The 18,821-nt window shown below is 44.6% G+C and overlaps 1 protein-coding gene across 1 annotated transcript; it reads right to left on the minus strand.

Moving 5' to 3' along the window:
• Positions 1 to 441: 441 nt before the first annotated feature.
• On the minus strand, positions 442 to 887 carry LOC308244832 (NHP2-like protein 1; the record flags this gene model as incomplete). Its single annotated transcript, XM_080661112.1, has 1 exon — positions 442 to 887. Exon 1 carries the CDS (start codon positions 826 to 828, stop codon positions 442 to 444), a length of 387 nt encoding a protein of 128 aa, XP_080517238.1. The 5' UTR covers positions 829 to 887.
• Positions 888 to 18,821: the final 17,934 nt, after the last annotated feature.

Below are 18,821 nucleotides of genomic sequence, written 5' to 3' on the forward strand. Positions count from 1 at the left end.
GACAAAGGAGGATGACACCCCAGCTTCTTACTAAGTATGAGATCCTTCAAAAGAGAAGGAAGGCTTTCATATCATCGTCTTGCATTTGAAATGACTTTTAAAAAATAAATATATAACAGAAATTTGAAAATAAGATAAAGAACCATTAACATACCAGAATATTGGGGAATTTCTAGAGATGGAAAGCAAATGGGGGGTGTCAGATTCCTATCTTGATGCTGAAATAATTGAACTACAGATTCCCTTCCCCAAACTCAACCTTGGAGACATTGTACACATGAGAGAGTTTTTTGTTTGTTTTTTTTCAAAAATATAAAAAGATATACTACTACAATATTTTATAACAATAGAACGTAGCTGGAAATCCTACATGGTAACACGGACAATATGATACACAACCCCAGGGGGAAGAGGCGAGAGAGTATGGCAGAGGCCATCGGTTTAGACCAAGAGCCTTTCGATGGACTGCTGAATGGACTGGATCTGCTGCTTCAGCTGGGAGCCTTCTTTGATGGTGACAGAACAGGCGATGACAGGCCTGGAGACCCCAGAGGCCCGCCCCAGTGCCTGCTTGGAGCGCACAAACACGTAGGGTACATTCTTGTCTTCACACAACAGCGGGAGGTGCAAGATGATCTCCAGGGCCTCTGCGTCTGCAGCCATCACAATGAACTCAGAGATGCCTCTGTTAAGGGTTTTGGTGGCCTCATTGGCTCCTTTGCGAAGCTGCTTGTAGTTGCATGACTGCTGGACGAGGTCCAATAGTTTTTTGGTGAGGTGGGCATCTGCGAGAGGGTAGGCCGTCGGATTTACATCAGCCTCAGTCATAGCTGCAGGTCCGCGGTCTCGCCTCTCCTCAAGACGCGCCGCCGACGTACGTCAGAGAAGGCGCGCTCCACTCCACCGCAAAGTCCCACGGAAGTACCACATGAGAGAGTTGTGATGTATCCCAGAACCTAATCCCTGGAGAGACCAGAAGCCAGACAGGTCCCAGTCTAGATGAATATTGCAGCGTAGAGATGGAGAGAGTTGGATATCAAGAGTAAATGAGGCCCAGCCACAGTGGCTCAGTGGTTGAGCATCGACCTATGAACCAGGAGGTTAATTCCAGGTCAGGGCACATGCCCAGGTTGCAGGCTCAATCCTCAATTGTGCAGGAGGCAGCCGATCAATGACTCTTTCTCATCATTGATGTTTCTATCTCTCTATCCCTCTCCCTTCCTCTCTGAAATCAAGCAAAATATATCTTTCTCTTTCCACTAAAGACTGAGGAATGCATTTCCCAGGCTGAGCTGAAACACTGAGGATGTCTCAAAGGAGCAGAGCAGAGTAAGCCAGTGCAGGCCAGAGCAGTCTGACACAGGATGGAATAGACCAGGCCAGAGCAGAGTGGACAGGCAGCAGGAGCAAAGCAGAGCAGAGCTGTCTAGCTGGAGAGGGGCCTGGCCCCAGTGTTGCCTCACAGTGTGCTGTTTTCACAGTCGTGCTGTATGACAATTGAGCTGTTCCACAGCTGTGCTATATCACAGAGCTGTGTTGCACTGAATAAAATTTCCTTCTTTACCGCGCCCCAAATTGGGGGTTCCTGTTGGTGTTGAATAGGCATCAATGACCATCAGTTGACAAGAGTTATTTGTGAATATTTCCTCAGGAATAAATGAGCCTATTTATTTCAAAGTGGCTTTGGGGTATAGAAGCCACTACCTGGCTTATTTACAAAGAAATTGGAAGAGCTTGTGCCCTGCCCGGTCTGGCCCTCAGCACTCACCACTGGGGAACAGTTCTACCTCCATCTCCACTAGGGAAGGAATTGCAACAGGGTTTGGCAGCTTTGGGGTGGGCACTGCCTGCACAAGCAATGGAGCCCCTCCTTCTCTGAGCCTCAGTTTCCCTATCTGTATCAGAAGAAGGTTAAGCCAGAGCCTATATGTGTCCGGTGAGCCAGGGAGGACCAGCATCAGCTGAAAGGCAGACAGCCCCGAGTCCCTGGGCTAACTGGTCTGGAGCTCCCCTTCCAGGGGACCCACCTGCTGAGAGCTGCAGTCCCCCAGCACTCCCAACATGCTGTCCTTGCATTTCCAGTCCACCCAAGTGCCTTGCAGAGCTGCATAACTGGAAGAGGTTGTGCTTCAGGTGTCACAAGCTAAAATGTGTTGCATCTTCTTAGAAGGTCAAAACTGAGTGTGGCCTCTGAAAACAGACACACTTGAGTTTGAAGTCCAGCGCTGTTACTTCCTATCGGTGTGCCTGCAGGCACTTGATCTAAACTGTCAGAGTCTCAGCTTCCTCCTCTGTAAATGGGGATAATAACAGTGCCTAAGTCACAAGGTTGTCATGAGGATTAAATAAGATAATGTAAGTAAAGTGCTGCGCACATGCTAACTCCTTAGTAGGTGTCCTGTTATAATCCTCCTATCTAATAAAAGAGTAATATGCAAATTAACCATCACTCCGCTACACCCACAAGCCACACCCACTAGCCAATCAGGAGCAAGTATGCAAATTAACCCCAACCAAGATGGCTGCGGCCACGGAGAGAGCAGGAGGGAGGCTTGGGTTTCCCTGGTGCTGGAGGAAGCCAAGCTTTCCACACACCCTGGCTGGCCCAGGCCTCCGCTTAAGGCTACAAAGTTTCAATTATAGAAGATAAATAAATCCCAACAGAAATGGCTGCCACCACAGAGGGAGAAGACTTGGCTCTGCTCCAGGCTACAAAGTTTCAATTGTAGAAGATAAATAAATCCCAGATACCAGGGCCTCTGCTTGGGTCGCCGGGGGGCGTGGCCAGCCTGCAAACCACCACAGGCCCCTCGCCCAGGCCCCACGCCCCAAGGGAACCCCAACCCTGATCCGGGACACCCTTCAGGGCAAACCAGCTGGCCTCCACCCATGCACCAGGCTTCTATCCTATCTAATAAAAGAGTAATATGCAGATTGACCATCACTCCAACACATAAGATGGCTGCCCCCATGTTGTCAAAGATCCTGCCCCCATGTGGACACAAGATGGGCGCCACAAGATGGCCAGCAGGGGAGGGCAGTTGGGAGGGACCAGGCCTGCAAGAGAGGGCAGTTGGGGGTGATCAAGCCTGCAGGGGAGGGCAGTTAGGGGTGATTAGGCCAGCAGAGGAGGGAAGTTGGGGGCAAACAGGCTGGCAGGGGAGCAGTTAGACATCAATCAGGCTGGCAGGGGAGTGGTTAGGGGGTGATCAGGCTGGCAGACAGAAGCAGTTAGGGGCAATCAGGAAGGCAAGCAGGTGAGCAGTTGGGAGCCAGCGGTCCTGGATTGTGAGAGGGATGTCTGACTGCCCATTTAGGCCCAACGGGCAGTTGGACATCCCTCGAGGGGTCCCAGATTGGAGAGGGTGCAGGCTGGGCTGAGGGACACCCCCCCCCCGTGCACGAATTTCGTGCACTGGGCCTCTAGTGTTTAATATGTAGATGTGAATGAATATCTACACTAATAAAAGAGAAACATGCAAATTGACCATCACTCCACTACACCCACCAGCCAATCAGGAGTGAGTATGCAAATTAACCCAACAAATATGGCGGCGGCCACAGAGCTGGAGCGAACAGGAAGCTTGGGTTGCCTCCAGTGATGGAGGAAGCCAAGCTTCCCACCTGTCCTGGCCACCGCTGAAGGAGGGGGTGGGAGCCTGGGTTGCCGGGGGGCGTGGCCAGCCTGAAAACAGCCCTCAGCCCCTTACCCAGGTTGGCTACACCCCCATGGGGTGAGCGTCCCCGCTGGGGGTTTTGGCCAGCCTGCAAACAGCCCCTCACCCAGGCTGGCCAGGAACCCCAGTGGGGACCCCCACCCTGAAGGGGGTGTGGCCAGCCTGAAAACAGCCCTCAGGCCCTCACCCAGGCTGGCCACGCCCCCCCAGCAGGGACCCTCACCCCATGGGGGCGTGGCCGGCCTGCAAACTACCACAGGCCCCTCGCTCAGGACGCCTTACACCCCAAGGGAACCCCCACCCTGATCCGGGACACCCTTCAGGGCAAACCAGCCAGCACCCACCTGTGCACCAGGCCTCTATCTATACTAGTAAAAGGGTAATATGCTAATTAGATGGGGAGACCTTCCAGGAGAGCTTCTGGACATTCTTTTGGACAAAGCCATGGTGGCAGGGCCGAGGTAGAGGCGGTTAGAGGCCAAGAAGGGAGAGCAGTTGTGGGTGATCCGGCCGGTAGAGGGGCGATGGGGGTGATCAGGCCAGCGGGGGGGGGGGGGGCAGTTGGGGGTGAGAAGACCAGCAGGGGTGCCAGTTGGGGGTGATCAGGACCACGGGGGGGAGGCAGTTTGGGGTGAGCAGACCAGTGGGGAGGGTAGGTGGGGGCAAGCAGGCCAGCAGGGGGGGCAGTTGGGGGTGATCAGGCTGGTGGGGGGGCATTTGGGGGTGAGCAGGCCAGCGTCGGGGGGCAGTTGGGGGCGAGCAGGCCGGCAGGCAGAGTGGTTAGGGGCAATCAGGCAGGTGAGCAGTTAGGAGCCAGCAGTCCCAGATTGCAAGAGGGATGTCAGACTGCCGGTTTAGGCCTGATCCCTGTAAACCAGCAGTAGGACATCCTGCAAGGGGTCCCAGGTTGGAGAGGGTGCAGGCCGGGCTGAGGGACAGCCCCCCCACCCAGTGCACAAATTTCATGCACCTGGCTACTAGTCCTATATAATAAAGAGGTAATATGCAAATTGACCATCACTCCAACACACAAGATGGCCGCCCCCATGTGGTCAAAGATGGCCACCCCCAGTGGACACAAGATGGCCTCCACAAGATGGTCAGCAGGGGAGAGCAGTTGTGGGCAATCAGGAAAGCAGGGGAGGGCACTTGGGAAGAACCAGGCCTGCAAGGGAGGGCAGTTGGGGGAACCAGGCTGGCAGGGGAAGGCAGTTAGGGGCAATCGGGCCGACAGGGGAGGGCAGTTAGGGGTGACCAGGCTGGCAAGTGAGGGGTGACCAGGCCAGCAGGGGAGGACAGTCAGAAGTGACCAGGTTGGCAGGGGAGGGCAGTTAGGGGTGACCAGGCTGGCAGGGGAGGACAGTTAGGGGCAATCGGGCCGGCAGGGGAGCAGTTAGATGTTGATCAGGCTGGCAGGGGAGTGGTTAGTGGGTGATCAGGCTGGCAGGCAGAAGTGGTTAGGGGCAATCAGGCAGGCAGGCAGGCGAGTGGTTGGGAGGCAGCAGTCCTGAATTGTGAGAGGGATGTCCGACTGCCTGTTTAGGTTCAATCCTCCTGGGATCGGGCCTAAACTGGCAGTCGAACATCCCTTGAGGGGTCCCAGATTGGAGAGGGTGCAGGCTGGGCTGAGGACACCTCCCCCCCATGCACAGGGGTCCTTCAGCCCAACCTGCACCTTCTCCAATACAGGAGCCGTCAGGGGATGGCCTACTGATGGTTTAGGCCCACTCCCCGTGGTTCTCTGTTCTCTTAGGGGCTTCACTGCAGCCCTGGAGACGAAACCCCCATGCCCTGCTGTCCGCTCTCTGTCTCTGTCTGTTGGGCCTGGGGGCTTCCCCACTGCCATGCTGCGAACGAAGCCCTCATGCCCTGTGTCCATGCTCTGTCTGCCGGGCCTGGGGGCTTCGCCGCTGCTGCCCTGCGAATGAAGCCCCCTGCCCTGCTGTTCACTCTCTGTCTGCTGGGCCTCAGGACTTTGGCACCACCATGCTAAGGAAGCCCCCATGCCCTGCTGTCCACACTCTGTCTCTGTCTGCCGGGCCTGGGGGCTTCACCACCACCGCCGTGTGAATGAAGCCCCCATGCCCTGCTGCCCGCTCTGTCTGCTGGGCCTGGGGGCTTCACCACCACCACTGCGCTAAGGAAGCCCCCATGACCTGCTGTCTGGGCTCTGTCTGCCAGGCCTGGGGGGTTCGCCACCACTGCGGATGCATGAAGGAAGCCCCATGCCCTGCTGTCTGTGTGCTGTCTCTGTCTGCTGGGCTTTGGGGGCTTCCCTGCCACTCTGCGAAGGAAGCCCCCATGCCCTACTGTCTGGGCTCTGTCTGCTGGGCTTGGGGGCTTCCCTGATGCCGCACTAAGGAAGCCCCCATGCCCTGCTACCTGCCCGCCGCCCCTGCCCTCCCCACAGTGCTGACAGGACTGGGGACTCCTGTGGGGCTGAGGTGACTGCGCACTGCCATCTTGTGGCTGTGGGCGCTGCCATCTTTGTTGGGTTAATTTGCATACTCACTTCTGATTGGCTGGTGGGTGTCATGGAGGTACGGTCAATTTGCATGTTTCCCTTTTATTAGTGTAGATTATTAATAATTATACTATAATTAATAAATAATAAAACATACAACTATAAACCTACTTTGCCAGTCTCCTACTTTATGTCTTGAAGGTATGTATTGTTATATTAACACTTGTATGTTAATATACAAATATATGGTTTGTTTACAAAATAGTATACTAGTATGTATTCTTCTACAATCTGCTTTTTCCCTTAACATTATGTTTTTTCAGACAAGCTTCATTTATTTTACATATATCTATTTTTTTTAAAAAACAAACTACTGTGAAGTGTTTTACAATGTGTCAGTTTAACCTCCCACTGTTAAGGAACATTTAGTTTGGTCCTTCTTTTTCTTTTCTTATTATGGCAATACAGCAATAAATATCTTAGATATATATTTTTTATTTCTTTATTTTTATTATGAATTATTCCATTTTTCTTATGACCAAAGAAGAATTGAACAAGATAACTCTTCCTAGAGAACTTTAACAAGAAGAGTTTCGTCTTTTTTAAAAAAATAATTCTTTATTGTTGAAAGTATTACAGATGTCCCCCTTTTTCCCTCATTGACCCCCTCTAGCCCCCTTACACCCGCTTCCCCTTCCCCAGGCCCTCACCGCCCCATTGTCTGTGGCCATGAGCCATGCATATATGCATACAAGGCTTTTGGTTGATTACCTCCCACCAATCCACCCTCCCCCGCCTTCCCTCTGAGATTCTGCACTCTGTTCCATGCTTCCATGTATCTGTATCCACTCTATTCATCAGTTTATTTTGTTACTTAGATTTAACATATGAGTGAGATCATGTGATACTTGTCTTTCTCTGATTGACTTATTTCACTTAGCATGACACTCTCTAGGTTCCTCCATGCTGTCTCAAAGGGCAAGAGATTCTTCTTTTTTACTGCTGCATAGTATTCCACAGTATAAATGTTCCATAGCTTTTTTATCCACTTATCCATTGATGGGTACTTGGGCTGTTTCCAGATCTTAGCTATTGTAAATTGTGCTGCTATGAGCATAGGGGTGCATACATTCTTTCTGATTGGCGTTTTAGGTTTCTTGGTATATATTCCTAGAAGTGGGATCACTGGGTCAAATGGCAGTTCCATATTTAATTTTTTGAGGAAACTCCATACTGTTTTCCATAATGGCTGCACCAGTCTGTATTCCCACCAGCAGTGTACTAGGGTTCTCTGTTCTCCACATCCTCGCTAGCACTTGTCATTTGTTGATTTGTTGATGGTAGCCATTGTGACAGGTGTGAGATGATACCTCATTATCTTTTTTTGTAAAATGTATTTTTATTGATTCAGAGAGGAAGGGAGAGGGAGAGAGAGAGACAGAAACATCAATGATGAGAGAATCATTGATCGGCTGCCTCCTGCACGCCCCCTACTGGGGATCAAGCCTGCAACCAGGCATATGCCCTTGACTGGAATTGAACCCAGGACCCTTCAGTCCGCAGGCTGACACTTTATCCACTGAGCAAAACCAGCTAGTACTCATTATGGTTTTAATTTGCAGCTCTCTGATGATCAGTGACTTTGAGCATTTTTTCATAAGTCTCATGGCCATCTTAATGTCCTCTTTGGATAAGTATCTATTTAGGTCTTTTACTCATGTTTTAATTGGATTGTTTGTCTTCCTTTTAAGTTGTATGAGTTCCTTATATATTTTGGATATTAACCCTTTATCAGATGTATCATTGCTAAATATGTTCTCCCACACAATGGGTTCCCTTTTCATTTTGTTGATGGTTTCTTTTGCTGTGCAGAAGCTTTTCATTTTTTTAAATATATTTTTATTGATTTCAGAGAGGGAGAGAGAGATAGAAACATCAATGATGAGAGAGAATCATTGATTGGCTGTCTCCTGCATGCCCCCTACTGGGGATCAAGCCTGCAACCGGGCATGTACCCTTGACTGGAATCAATCCAGGATCCTTCAGTCCGCAGGCTGATGCTTTATCCACTGAACCTAACCAGCTGGGTCCAGAAGCTTTTTATTTTGATGTAGTCCCATTTATTTATTTTCTCCTTAATTTCTTTTGCCCTATGAGCTGTATTGCTATGAGAGATGTCTAAAATTTTGCTGCCTATGGTTTCCTCTAAGATTTTTATGGTTTCATGACTTACATTTAAGTCTTTTATCCATTTTGAGTTTATTATTGTGCATGGTGTAAGTTGGTGGTCCAGTTTCATTTTTTTTTGCATGTATCTGTCCAATTTTCCCAACATCATTTATTGAAGAGACTGTCTTGACTCCATTGTATGCTCTTGCCTCCTCTGTCAAATATTAATTGAGCGTAATGGCTTGGGTTAATTTCTGGGATCTCTGTTCTGTTTCATTGATCTATATGCCTGTTCTTGAGTCAGTACCAGGCTGTTTTTTTATTATGGTGGCTTTCTAGTATAACTTGAAATCTGCTATTGTGAATCCTCCAACTTTGTTTTTCTTTCTCAAGATTGCTGCAGCTATTCAGGGTCTTTTTAGATTCCATATAAATTTTTGGAGTATTTGTTCTAGCTCTGTGAAATATGTCGTTGGCATTTTAATAGGGATTGCACTGAATCTGTAGATTGCCTTAGGTAGTATGGAAATTTTAATGATGTTGATTCTACCAATCCATGAATATGGTTTATTCTTCCACTTGTTTATACATTCTCCTATCTCTTTTTTCTATGTCCTGTAGTTTTCAGAGTATAAGTGTTTTTGCCTCTTTGGTTAAGTTTATTCCTAAGTATTTTGGTTTTTGTTGTTGTTGTTGCAATGGTAAATGGGATTGTTTGTTTAGTTTCTCTTTCTGAGAATTAATTATTGGTGTATATAAAAGCCATAGATTTTAGGGTGTTTATTTTGTATCTTGCTACATTACCAAATGCATTTATTAAAATCTAGTAGATTTTGGTGGTCTTTAGGGTTTTCTATGTACAGTATCCTGTCATCTGCACATAATAAGAGGTGTACTTCCTCCTTTCAAATTTGGGTGCCTTTTATTTCTTCTTCTTGTCTGATCGCTGTGGCTAGTACTCCAGTACTAAGTTGAATAAGAGTGATGAAAGCGGACATCCTTGTCTTGTTACTGTTCTTAGGGGAAATGCTTTTAGTTTTTGCCCATTGAGTATGATGTTGGCTGTAGGTTTGTTATATATGGCCTTTATTATATTGAGATATGCTCCCTCTATTCCCACTTTGCTGAGAGTTTTTATCAAAAATGTGTGTTGCATTTTGTTGAATGCTTTGTCTGTGTCTATTGATATTATCATGTGATTTTTGTCTTTCAATTTGTTTCTGTGGTGTATCATGTTTATTGATTTGTGAATATTGTACCACCATTGCACTCCTGGAATAAATTTCCATTGGTCATGGTGTATGATCTTTTTAATATATTCCTGGATGCGATTTGCTTAGTATTTTGTTGAGGATTTTAGTATCTATGTTAATTAGGAGTATTAGTTATAAATCTCTTTCTTTGTAATGTCTTTATCTGGTTTTGGAATTAGGGTAATGCTGGCCTCATTCAAAAAGCTTGGAAGTGTTCCTTCCTCTGGGATTTTTTTGGAATAATTTGAGGAATATAGGTGTTAGTTGTTCTTTGAATGTTTGTAAAACTCCCCTGTGAAGCCCTCTGGACCCAGGCTTTTGTTTGTTGGGAATTATTTTTATTATTGCTTCTATGTCTAGTTGTTATTGGCCTATTCAGATTTTCTGATTTTTCCTGATTACGTTTTGGGAGATAGTATTTTTTCTAGGAATTTTTCCATTTTATCCTCATTGTCCAGCTTACTCATAGTATTTTCTTACAATCCTTTGTATTTCTGTGGTGTCAGTGGTTAATTCTCTGCTTTCATTTCTGATTTTATTTATTTGGATCCTCTCTCTTTGTTTCTTGAGTCTAGCAATCTTATTTATCCTTTCTTGGTTTCATTGATATTTTGTATTTTTTTTTAGTCTCTACGTCATTTATTTCTGCTCTAATATTTATTATTTCCTTTATTCTACTTACTCTAGGCTGTTCTTGTTGTTTTCTCTCTAGTTCTTTAACTTGTAGGGTTAAATGTTTTATTGTTGATTTTTCTTGTGTTTTTGTTTTGTTTTGATTTTTCAGTATGCCTGTAATGCTATGAACTTCCCTCTCAGGACTGCTTTTGCTGTGTCCCAGAGATTTTGGGTTGTTGTGTGTCCATTTTCATTTGTTTCCAGGAATTTTTTTTATTTCTTTCTCTTTTTTTATTTTTTTATTTTATTTTATTTTTTTTAATTGTTTGAAGTATTACAAATAGTAGTACATATGTCTCCTTTTTTTTTTCCTTCCCCATTGACCTTCCCCCGGCCTCCCCTTCCCCCCAGTACATGCCTTTACCTGCCCCCTCCCCCCAGTGTTTTTTATCCATTGGTTATGCTTATATGCATGCGTACAAGTCCTTCGGTTGATCTCTTACAGCCCCGCCCCCCCCCCCCCCCCACCCCGCAACCTCCTCTGCCTTCCCACTGTAGTTTGACAGTCTGTTCAATGCTTCTTTGCCTCTGTATCTATTTTTTCCCCATTTCATTCCTTTAAAAAATCTTGCCTCTGCAGACTAGAAATAAACATATAATAACAAAAAATGTTTGAGTCCCAATTTCCATGTCCAACAGTTCTGAGTCCCCGTTTCAATGTCAAACAGTTCCTTATGTGTACATGTCAGCAATGATATCTGGATGGTGGGCACATGGTGGCAATGCAGGTCCGACCCTCTCTGGTTTGGTCCTAGGCAACTTGCTGCGTCGCACAGCTGCTGACTGCTAGCGTGGCAAGGCATCATCAGCGTCTTCCATCACTGGACTGTTTCTCCTCTTGTCTTCGTGGTTGGAGCAGACCTGTCAATTCCTCTCTGTTGCAGGAATCCACATGGTCTTGGAGTTGTTTTCTGAAAATATACAAACATATTCTCGACCAAAAGTTAATAAAGGAATCTTTTCTATATAATTGATTTGGGATCCTTTTTATTTTTGCCCAAACAATTTTCCTTTGTCTTATTTAGACACCATGTGTGTTTTTCATGGGTGTCTTGCTGTTAGCATTACAAATGAAAACTAATTTTGTAAAGTAAAAATTTTCTAGATGTAATTTACTTATAGGAAATTTTTCCTTACATGATATTACCCTTCTATCCCCCCTTTTTTGATTAATGGAGGCTTTTGTAACTTTTATAATGCAGTCTTAATGACTTTAAATTTTAATTTTTTGACAAAAATATGACTGCTTTAGTTTCATTGCATGTTCAGGAATTTTACCATGAGATGAATTACCAATAGAAATTTTAGTTACCACATTAGGAACAGCTTTTTGTCCAGTACAATTAAATTTTCTTGAATATTCACTTATTTCAATTAGCCTATTTAAATTAATCTGAAAACTTGATTATTATTTTACTGTCAAATTTAATACTCTACCAACAATCTTAATTTACCCTGTAAATATTAGTGGAAAGGATTATTTGCATTCTTGAGTAGGCCCTGAGCATTCCTGGTGCTAGGCTGGATTTAGATATAGGGCAGCTGCTGTCGGCCAAGTCTCTGTCTGTTACCTGGGTCCCAATCTGAGCTGCGCCAAGTCACTGTCTGTCACCTGTGTCCCGATCTGAGCTGGGCGTGGGAAGCAAAGCAGCCATGGGGGCAGAAGACCTCCCTCAGACGGGGTGAGGGTTCAGGCCCCTGCAAGGTTGGGGGGGTGAGGGTCTGTGCCCCACCTCTGTTGATCCCCAAGTTCTCTCCTGATGGCCCCTCTGCGACTGTGCCTGTCTTAGGTTGTTCCTTCCCTGAGGAATCTTACCCATCTCTGGCTAACCAGTCATCCTCCGGGGCCAAGCAGGGTGATGTGAGGTTCAGTTCTGTCTCCTTGGTAGCCTATGCCCCCGTGGCCTCCACGTCCAGTACCTGCCTTGGGATTCCCTGGCCTGCTGGCTGGGCCCCAGCACTGATCACATATCTCGGGGAACTCAGGTTTCTTCTCCAGGGAGGGCCCAGCTCACACGATTGGGCGAGAGACAGATCCATGGTACCAGCCACCACGAGGCTTCAAGCTCAGCATGAAAAGAAAGCTCAGGCAACAGCTGAGGGCAATTGGATTGTGAGAAGAGGGTCCCTCTTGGCACAAAAGGCAAGAGGGGCCAATATAGAATGCTCAAGTGCCTTCCCAATGCCTTAATTCCTTCTGAAAGGGATTATATCCTTTCCTGTCCTTTTTTTTTTTTTAATTGCTGCCAAACATTCCAAGAATTAGTTTGTAAGTTTATTTGGGATAATTGTACAATATGCTGTTGTAAAATATCTAAAATTTTAATAACATTGTAGAATAATATCATGTAAGGATATTCTTTGCTCTAGGCCATGGCTATTAAATTTCAAACTGGCTGTCAATTTCTTTTTGTAACCTTATATAAATTTTGTCAGGAAGGCAAAAACACAAATTATTTCCCCATAACCCCCCACCCCCTACTTATGCCCCACCCCCTTGTTGTCTGTGTCCATTGATTAGGCTCATATGCATGCACACAAGTCCCTTGGTTGATCTCTCCCCCTTACCCCCACCCTCCCCTACCTTCCCTGTGGTATGACGTGCTGTTTGACGTTTCTCAGTCTCTGAATTTGTTCTTGTTCATCAGTTTATGCCGTTCATTATATTCCACAAATGAGAGAGATCATGTGATACTTATCTTTCTCTGCCTGGCTTATTTCACTTAACATAATACTCTCCATCTCCATCCATGTTGTTGCAAATGGTAGGAACTCCTTCTTTTTTACCGCAGCGTAGTATTCCATTGTGTAGATGTACAACAGTTTTTTAATCCACTCATCTGCTGATGGGCACTTAGGCTGTTTCCAAATCTTAACTATGGTGAATTGTGCTGCTATGAACATAGGGGTGCATATATCCTTTCTGATTCGTGTTTCTAGTTTCTTGGGATATATTCCTAGAAGTGGGATCACTGGGTCAAAAGGGAGTTCCATTTTAGTTTTTTGAGGAAACTCCATACTGTTCTCCACAGTGGCTGCACCAGTCTGCATTCCCACCAGCAGTGCACGAGGGTTCCTTTTTCTCCACATCCGCGCCAGCTCTTGTCATTTGTTGATTTGTTGATAATAGCCATTCTGACAGGTGTGAGATGGTACCGCATTGTTGTTTTGATTTGCATCTCTCTGATGATTAGCGACTTTGAGCAGGTTTTCATATGTCTCTTGGCCTTCCTTCTGTCTTCTTTCGAAAAGTGTCTATTTAGATCAGTTGCCCATTTTTTGATTGGGTTGTTTATCTTCTTTTTGTTGAGTTGCATGAGTTCCCTGTAAATGTTGGAGATTAAACCCTTATCGTTGATATCATTGGCAAATATGTTCTCCCATGCAGTGGGCTTTCTTGTTGTTTTATTGATGGTTTCCTTTGCTGTGCAAAAGCTTTTTATTTTGATGTAGTCCCATTAGTTTATTTTCTTTTTGGCTTCCATTGCCCTAGGAGCAGTATCAGTGAAGAAGTTCCTTTGGCATATGTCTGAGATTTTTCTGCCTGTGGATTCCTCTAGTATTTTTATGGTTTCCCGTCTTATGTTTAAGTCCTTTATCCATTTTGAGTTTATTTTTGTGTATGGTGTAAGTTGGTGATCTAGTTTCATTTTTTTTGCATGTGTCTGTCCAGTTTTCCCAACACCATTTGTTGAAGAGACTGTCTTGACTCCATTGTATGTTCGTGCCTCCTTTGTCAAATATTAATTGAGCATAGTGATTTGGGTCAATTTCTGGGTTCTCTATTCTATTCCATTGATCTATATGTCTGTTCTTGTGCCAGTACCAGGCTGTTTTAAGAACAGTGGCTTTGTAATACAGCTTGATATCTGGTGTTGAGATCCCACCTACTTTGTTCTTCTTTCTCAGGATTGCTGCAGCTATTCGGGGTCTTTTTTTATTCCAGATAAATTTTTGGAAAGTTCGTTCTAGGTCTGTGAAATATGTCTTTGGTATTTTAATGGGCAGTGCATTGAATTTATAGATTGCTTTGGGTAGTATGGACATTTTGATGATGTTGATTCTACCAATCCATGAACATGGTATGTTCTTCCATCTGTTTATGTCTTCCTCTATCTCTTTTTTCAGTGTCCTGTAGTTTTCGACATATAGGTCTTTTACCTCCTTAGTTACGTTTATTCCTAGGTATCTTAATTTTTTTGGTGCGATGGTAAATGGGATTGCTTTTTTAGTCTCTCTTTCTGTAAGATCATTATTGGTATATAGAAATGCCATAGATTTCTTGGCGTTAATTTTGTATACTGCTACATTGCCGAATTCATTTATTAAGTCTAGTATTTTTTTTTGATGGAGTCTTTAGGGTTTTCTATGTACAGTGTCATGTCATCTGCGAATAAGGACAGTTTTACTTCTTCTTTTCCAATTTGGATGCCTTTTATTTCTTCTTCTTGTCTGATTGCAATGGCTAGTACTTCCAGCACTATATTGAACAGGAGTGGTGAGAGTGGGCATCCCTGTCTTGTTCCTGTTCTTAGGGGAAATGTATTTAGTTTTTGCCCATTGAGTATGATGTTGGCTGTGGGTTTGTCATATATGGCTTTTATTATGTTCAGGTATGATCCTTCTATTCCCACCTTGCTGAGAGTTTTTATCAAGAAAGGGTGTTGGATTTTGTCAAATGCTTTTTCTGCATCAATTGATATGACTATGTGGTTTTTATCTCTCAATTTGTTTATGTGATGTATCACGTTTATTGATTTGCGAATATTGTACCATCCTTGCATCCCGGGATAAATCCTACTTGGTCATGGTGTATAATCTTTCTGATGTACTGTTGGATTCGATTTGCTAGAATTTTGTTGAGGATTTTGGCATCTATATTCATGAGGGAAATTGGCCTGTAATTCTCTTTCATTGTGTTATCTTTATCTGGTTTTGGTATTAGGGTGATACTGGCTTCATAGAAGGAGCTTGGAAGTGTTCCTTCCTCTTGAATTTTTTGGAATAGTCTGAGGAGGATAGGTTTTAGTTCTTCCTTGAATGTTTGGTAAAACTCCCCTGTGAAGCCATCTGGCCCCGGGCTTTTGTTTGCTGGGAGCTTTTTGATGACTGCTTCAATTTCTTCCATAGTTATTGGCCTATTGAGATTTTTAGAATCTTCCTGAATGAGTTTTGGAAGGTTGTATTTTTCTAGGAATGTGTCCATTTCCTCCAGGTTGTCTAGTTTGTTAGAATAGAGTTGTTCATAGTATTTTTTAACAATCCTTTGTATTTCTGTGGGGTCTGTTGTTATTTCACCTCTTTCATTTCTGATTTTGTTTATTTGGGTCCTCTCTCTTTGCTTCTTGGTAAGCCTGGCTAGAGGTTCATCAATCTTGTTTATCCTTTCGAAGAACCAGCTCCTGGTTTTGTTGATCTTTTGTATTGTTTTTTTGGTCTCTATGTCATTCATTTCTGCTCTGATCTTTATTATGTCCTTCCTTCTGCTCACTGTGGGCTTTTCTTGTTGCTCTCTTTCTAATTCTTTGAGTTGTTGAGTTAGATCATTTATTAGCATTTTTTCTTGTTTTTTGAGGTAGGCCTGTAGAGCTATAAACTTCCCTCTCAGGACTGCTTTCATTGTGTCCCATAGCAATTGCATTGTTGTGTTTTTATTGTCATTAGTCTCCAGGATGTTTTTAATTTATTCTTTGATCTCGTTGCTCACCCAATCATTGTTTAATAGCATGCTATTCAGCTTCCAAGTGTTTGAATTTTTTGGAGTGTTTTCATTATAGTTTATTTCTAATAGTATGCCATTGTGGTCTGAGAAAATGCTTGATATGATTTCAATCTTTTTAAATTTGGGAAGACTTTGCTTGTGACCCAGTATGTGGTCTATTTTTGAAAATGTCCCATGTGCACTTGAGAAGAACGTATATTCCATGGCTTTGGGGTGAAATGCTCTGAAGATGTCAATTAGGTCCATTTGATCTAGTGCATCATTTAGAATTGCTGTTTCTTTGTTGATTTTTTGTCTAGAGGATTTATCCAGTGATGTCAGTGGTGTATTAAAGTCTCCTAATATGATTGTATTGTTGTCAATCTCTCCCTTGATGTCTTCCAGGAGTTTTTTTTATGTATTTGGGCGCTCCTGCATTGGGTGCATATATGTTTACCAGAGTTATATCTTCTTGTTGAATTGCTCCCTTTAGTATTATGTAGTGGCCTTCCTTATCTCTTGTTATGGCCTTTACTTTGAGGTCTATTTTATTAGATATAAGTATCGCAACCCCAGCTTTTTTCTCATTTCCATTTGCCTGAAAAATGTTTTTCCATCCCTTCACTCTCAGTCTGTGTGAATCCTTTGCCCTGAGGTGGGTCTCTTGTAGACAGCAAATATATGGGTCATGTTTTCTTATCCATTCAGCTACCCTATGTCTTTTGATTGGTGCATTTAATCCATTTACGTTTAATGTTATTATTGACAAGTACATGTTTGTTGTCATATTTTTCCTTAGTGTTTGTGTTTCTTTTTGCCTTTCTCTTTCTTCTTTTTACAGCAGTCCCTTTAGCATTTCTTGCATTGCTGGCTTGGTAGTGATAAACTCTCTTAGCCCTTTTTTGTCTGTGAAGCTCCTGATTCCACCTTCAATTTTGAATGATAGCCTTGCTGGGTATAGTATTCTTGGATTCAGACCCTTGCTTTGCATCACTTTGTATATTTCATTCCATTCCCTTCTGGCCTGGTGTGTTTCTGTTGAGAAATCAGTTGATATTCTAATAGGAGATCCCTTGTAGGTAACTTTCTGTCTCTCTCTGGCAGCCTTTAAGATTCTTACTTTGTCATTGGTGTTCGCCAATTTAATTATGATGTGTCTTGGTGTCGGTCTTTTGGGGTTCAACTTGTTTGGGACTCTATGTACTTCTTGGACTTGCATAGTTTTTTTCTTGCCAATATCAGGGAAGTTTTCTGTCATTATTTCTTCAAACAGGTTTTCTATTCCTTGCTTCTCTTCCTCTCCTTCTGGTATCCCTATTATTCTAATATTGTTTCGTTTTGTGTTGTCCCACAGCTCCCTTAGGCTCTTCTCTTGCTTTTTAAGTCTTCTTTCCAGTTGCTGCTGTGTTTGTGTGTTTTTTCCTACCTTGTCTTCTAATTCGCTGATGCGGTCCTCAGCCTCTTCTAGTCTACTGTTTAAGCCTTCTAATGTGTTCTTTATTGCAGCTATGTCGTTCTTCATCTCCTCTTGGTTTCTTTTCATGTTGGTGACATTCTCATTCAGCTCCTTATAGTTCTCATTGAGTTGTGTGTATTTGTCATTGAGTTGTGTGTATTTGTCATCCATCCATTTAAACATCCTTATAACCATTACTCTGAATTCTTTCTCTGTTAAGCTGCTAGCTTCAATTTCATTTAACTCCCTTTCTGGTGATTCCTTTTTTTCTTTCCTTTGGGAGTTGCTTTTGTGTCTCCCCATGTTTTCCTGTAATGTTTTAATTGTAGATCCAATTGCTTTGCTACCCAGGTTCTTTTGGTGATGGTGCTACTGGTGTAATCTCTCAGTTCTCCTGGGCTTGGTAATCTAGTGTAGCTCCCTACTTGAGCTATTTGGGTTCTTTTGATATAGGCCTGCAAGCTTGAGAGGCACAACTGCCGTGTCTAGAAGTCAGCAGCCATGGAGGGGAGTATCCCAATTTTTGCTGTCTTGCACTCTTAATTGAAATCATGCGTGCCCAGTGGGGACTCACAGTGGCACCAAGGAACTGTCTGTTGGGGTGATGTGGCTCAGGGGGCCTGCCCTCTGGACAGGTGTGACTGTGATGCCCAGAGTTCTGTAGTTATGGGGTGGGTAGACTCAGCTTTCACTGCTGCACCTGTGGTGGATAGGCGCTTACTCCCAGTGGTGGCTCACATGAGCACCCACAGTAAGTTCACCAGCGAGGCACACTGAAGCACTCTGAAGGGCCCTGGAGGTGTAGCCTTGTAATTGAGGTTCCTAGCTTCTAAAGATTTCTCTTTAGGGCAGATCCTATAGCCTCAGGGAGTATTCAGATTCCATGGTGTTATTCAGGGTGAGATCTGGGTGTGGCTATATTGGTTGCCTGGAGACTGGAGGGAGGGGCTATCTCTCAGGAGAAAATGGCGACCAGGCTTAGATATGACTCAGCACCAGACTCGCTTCCACCTCTCCTGGATCGTCCGCTGCCTACACTCCCCAGATTCCACAAGCTCACCCCTTCTTCCGCACCTCTGCCACAGGTAAGTGTCTTTATCCTAAAGATCCTATGAACTAGGTTCAGTGTAGAAAGGCGCAGGCCCCAGCGGGAGGAGGGACCGCGTCTCTGCAAGTTCCTCTCTTGCTGGCACTGTGCGGTCCGGCAGCTCTGCAGGGCTGCCTTTGAGCTCAGATCCCAAATCCAGACTCCAAGGTCTACAATCCCCTACCTCCCGCAGTCCCGTGGACCCCCCCCCCCCCCCTTTTTTTCTTCCAGTCAGACGCTTTGCCTGTCCTCAGGGACGCGGCTTGGCGCCATGTAGTTTCTCCCCAACCAACCTTCTGGGAACAGAGGTCTGGCAGATTCTACTGCCTAGATCTTTTA

The sequence above is a fragment of the Plecotus auritus genome (genome assembly GCF_963455305.1).
Source record: "Plecotus auritus genome assembly, chromosome: 1".
Lineage (NCBI taxonomy): Eukaryota > Metazoa > Chordata > Mammalia > Chiroptera > Vespertilionidae > Plecotus > Plecotus auritus.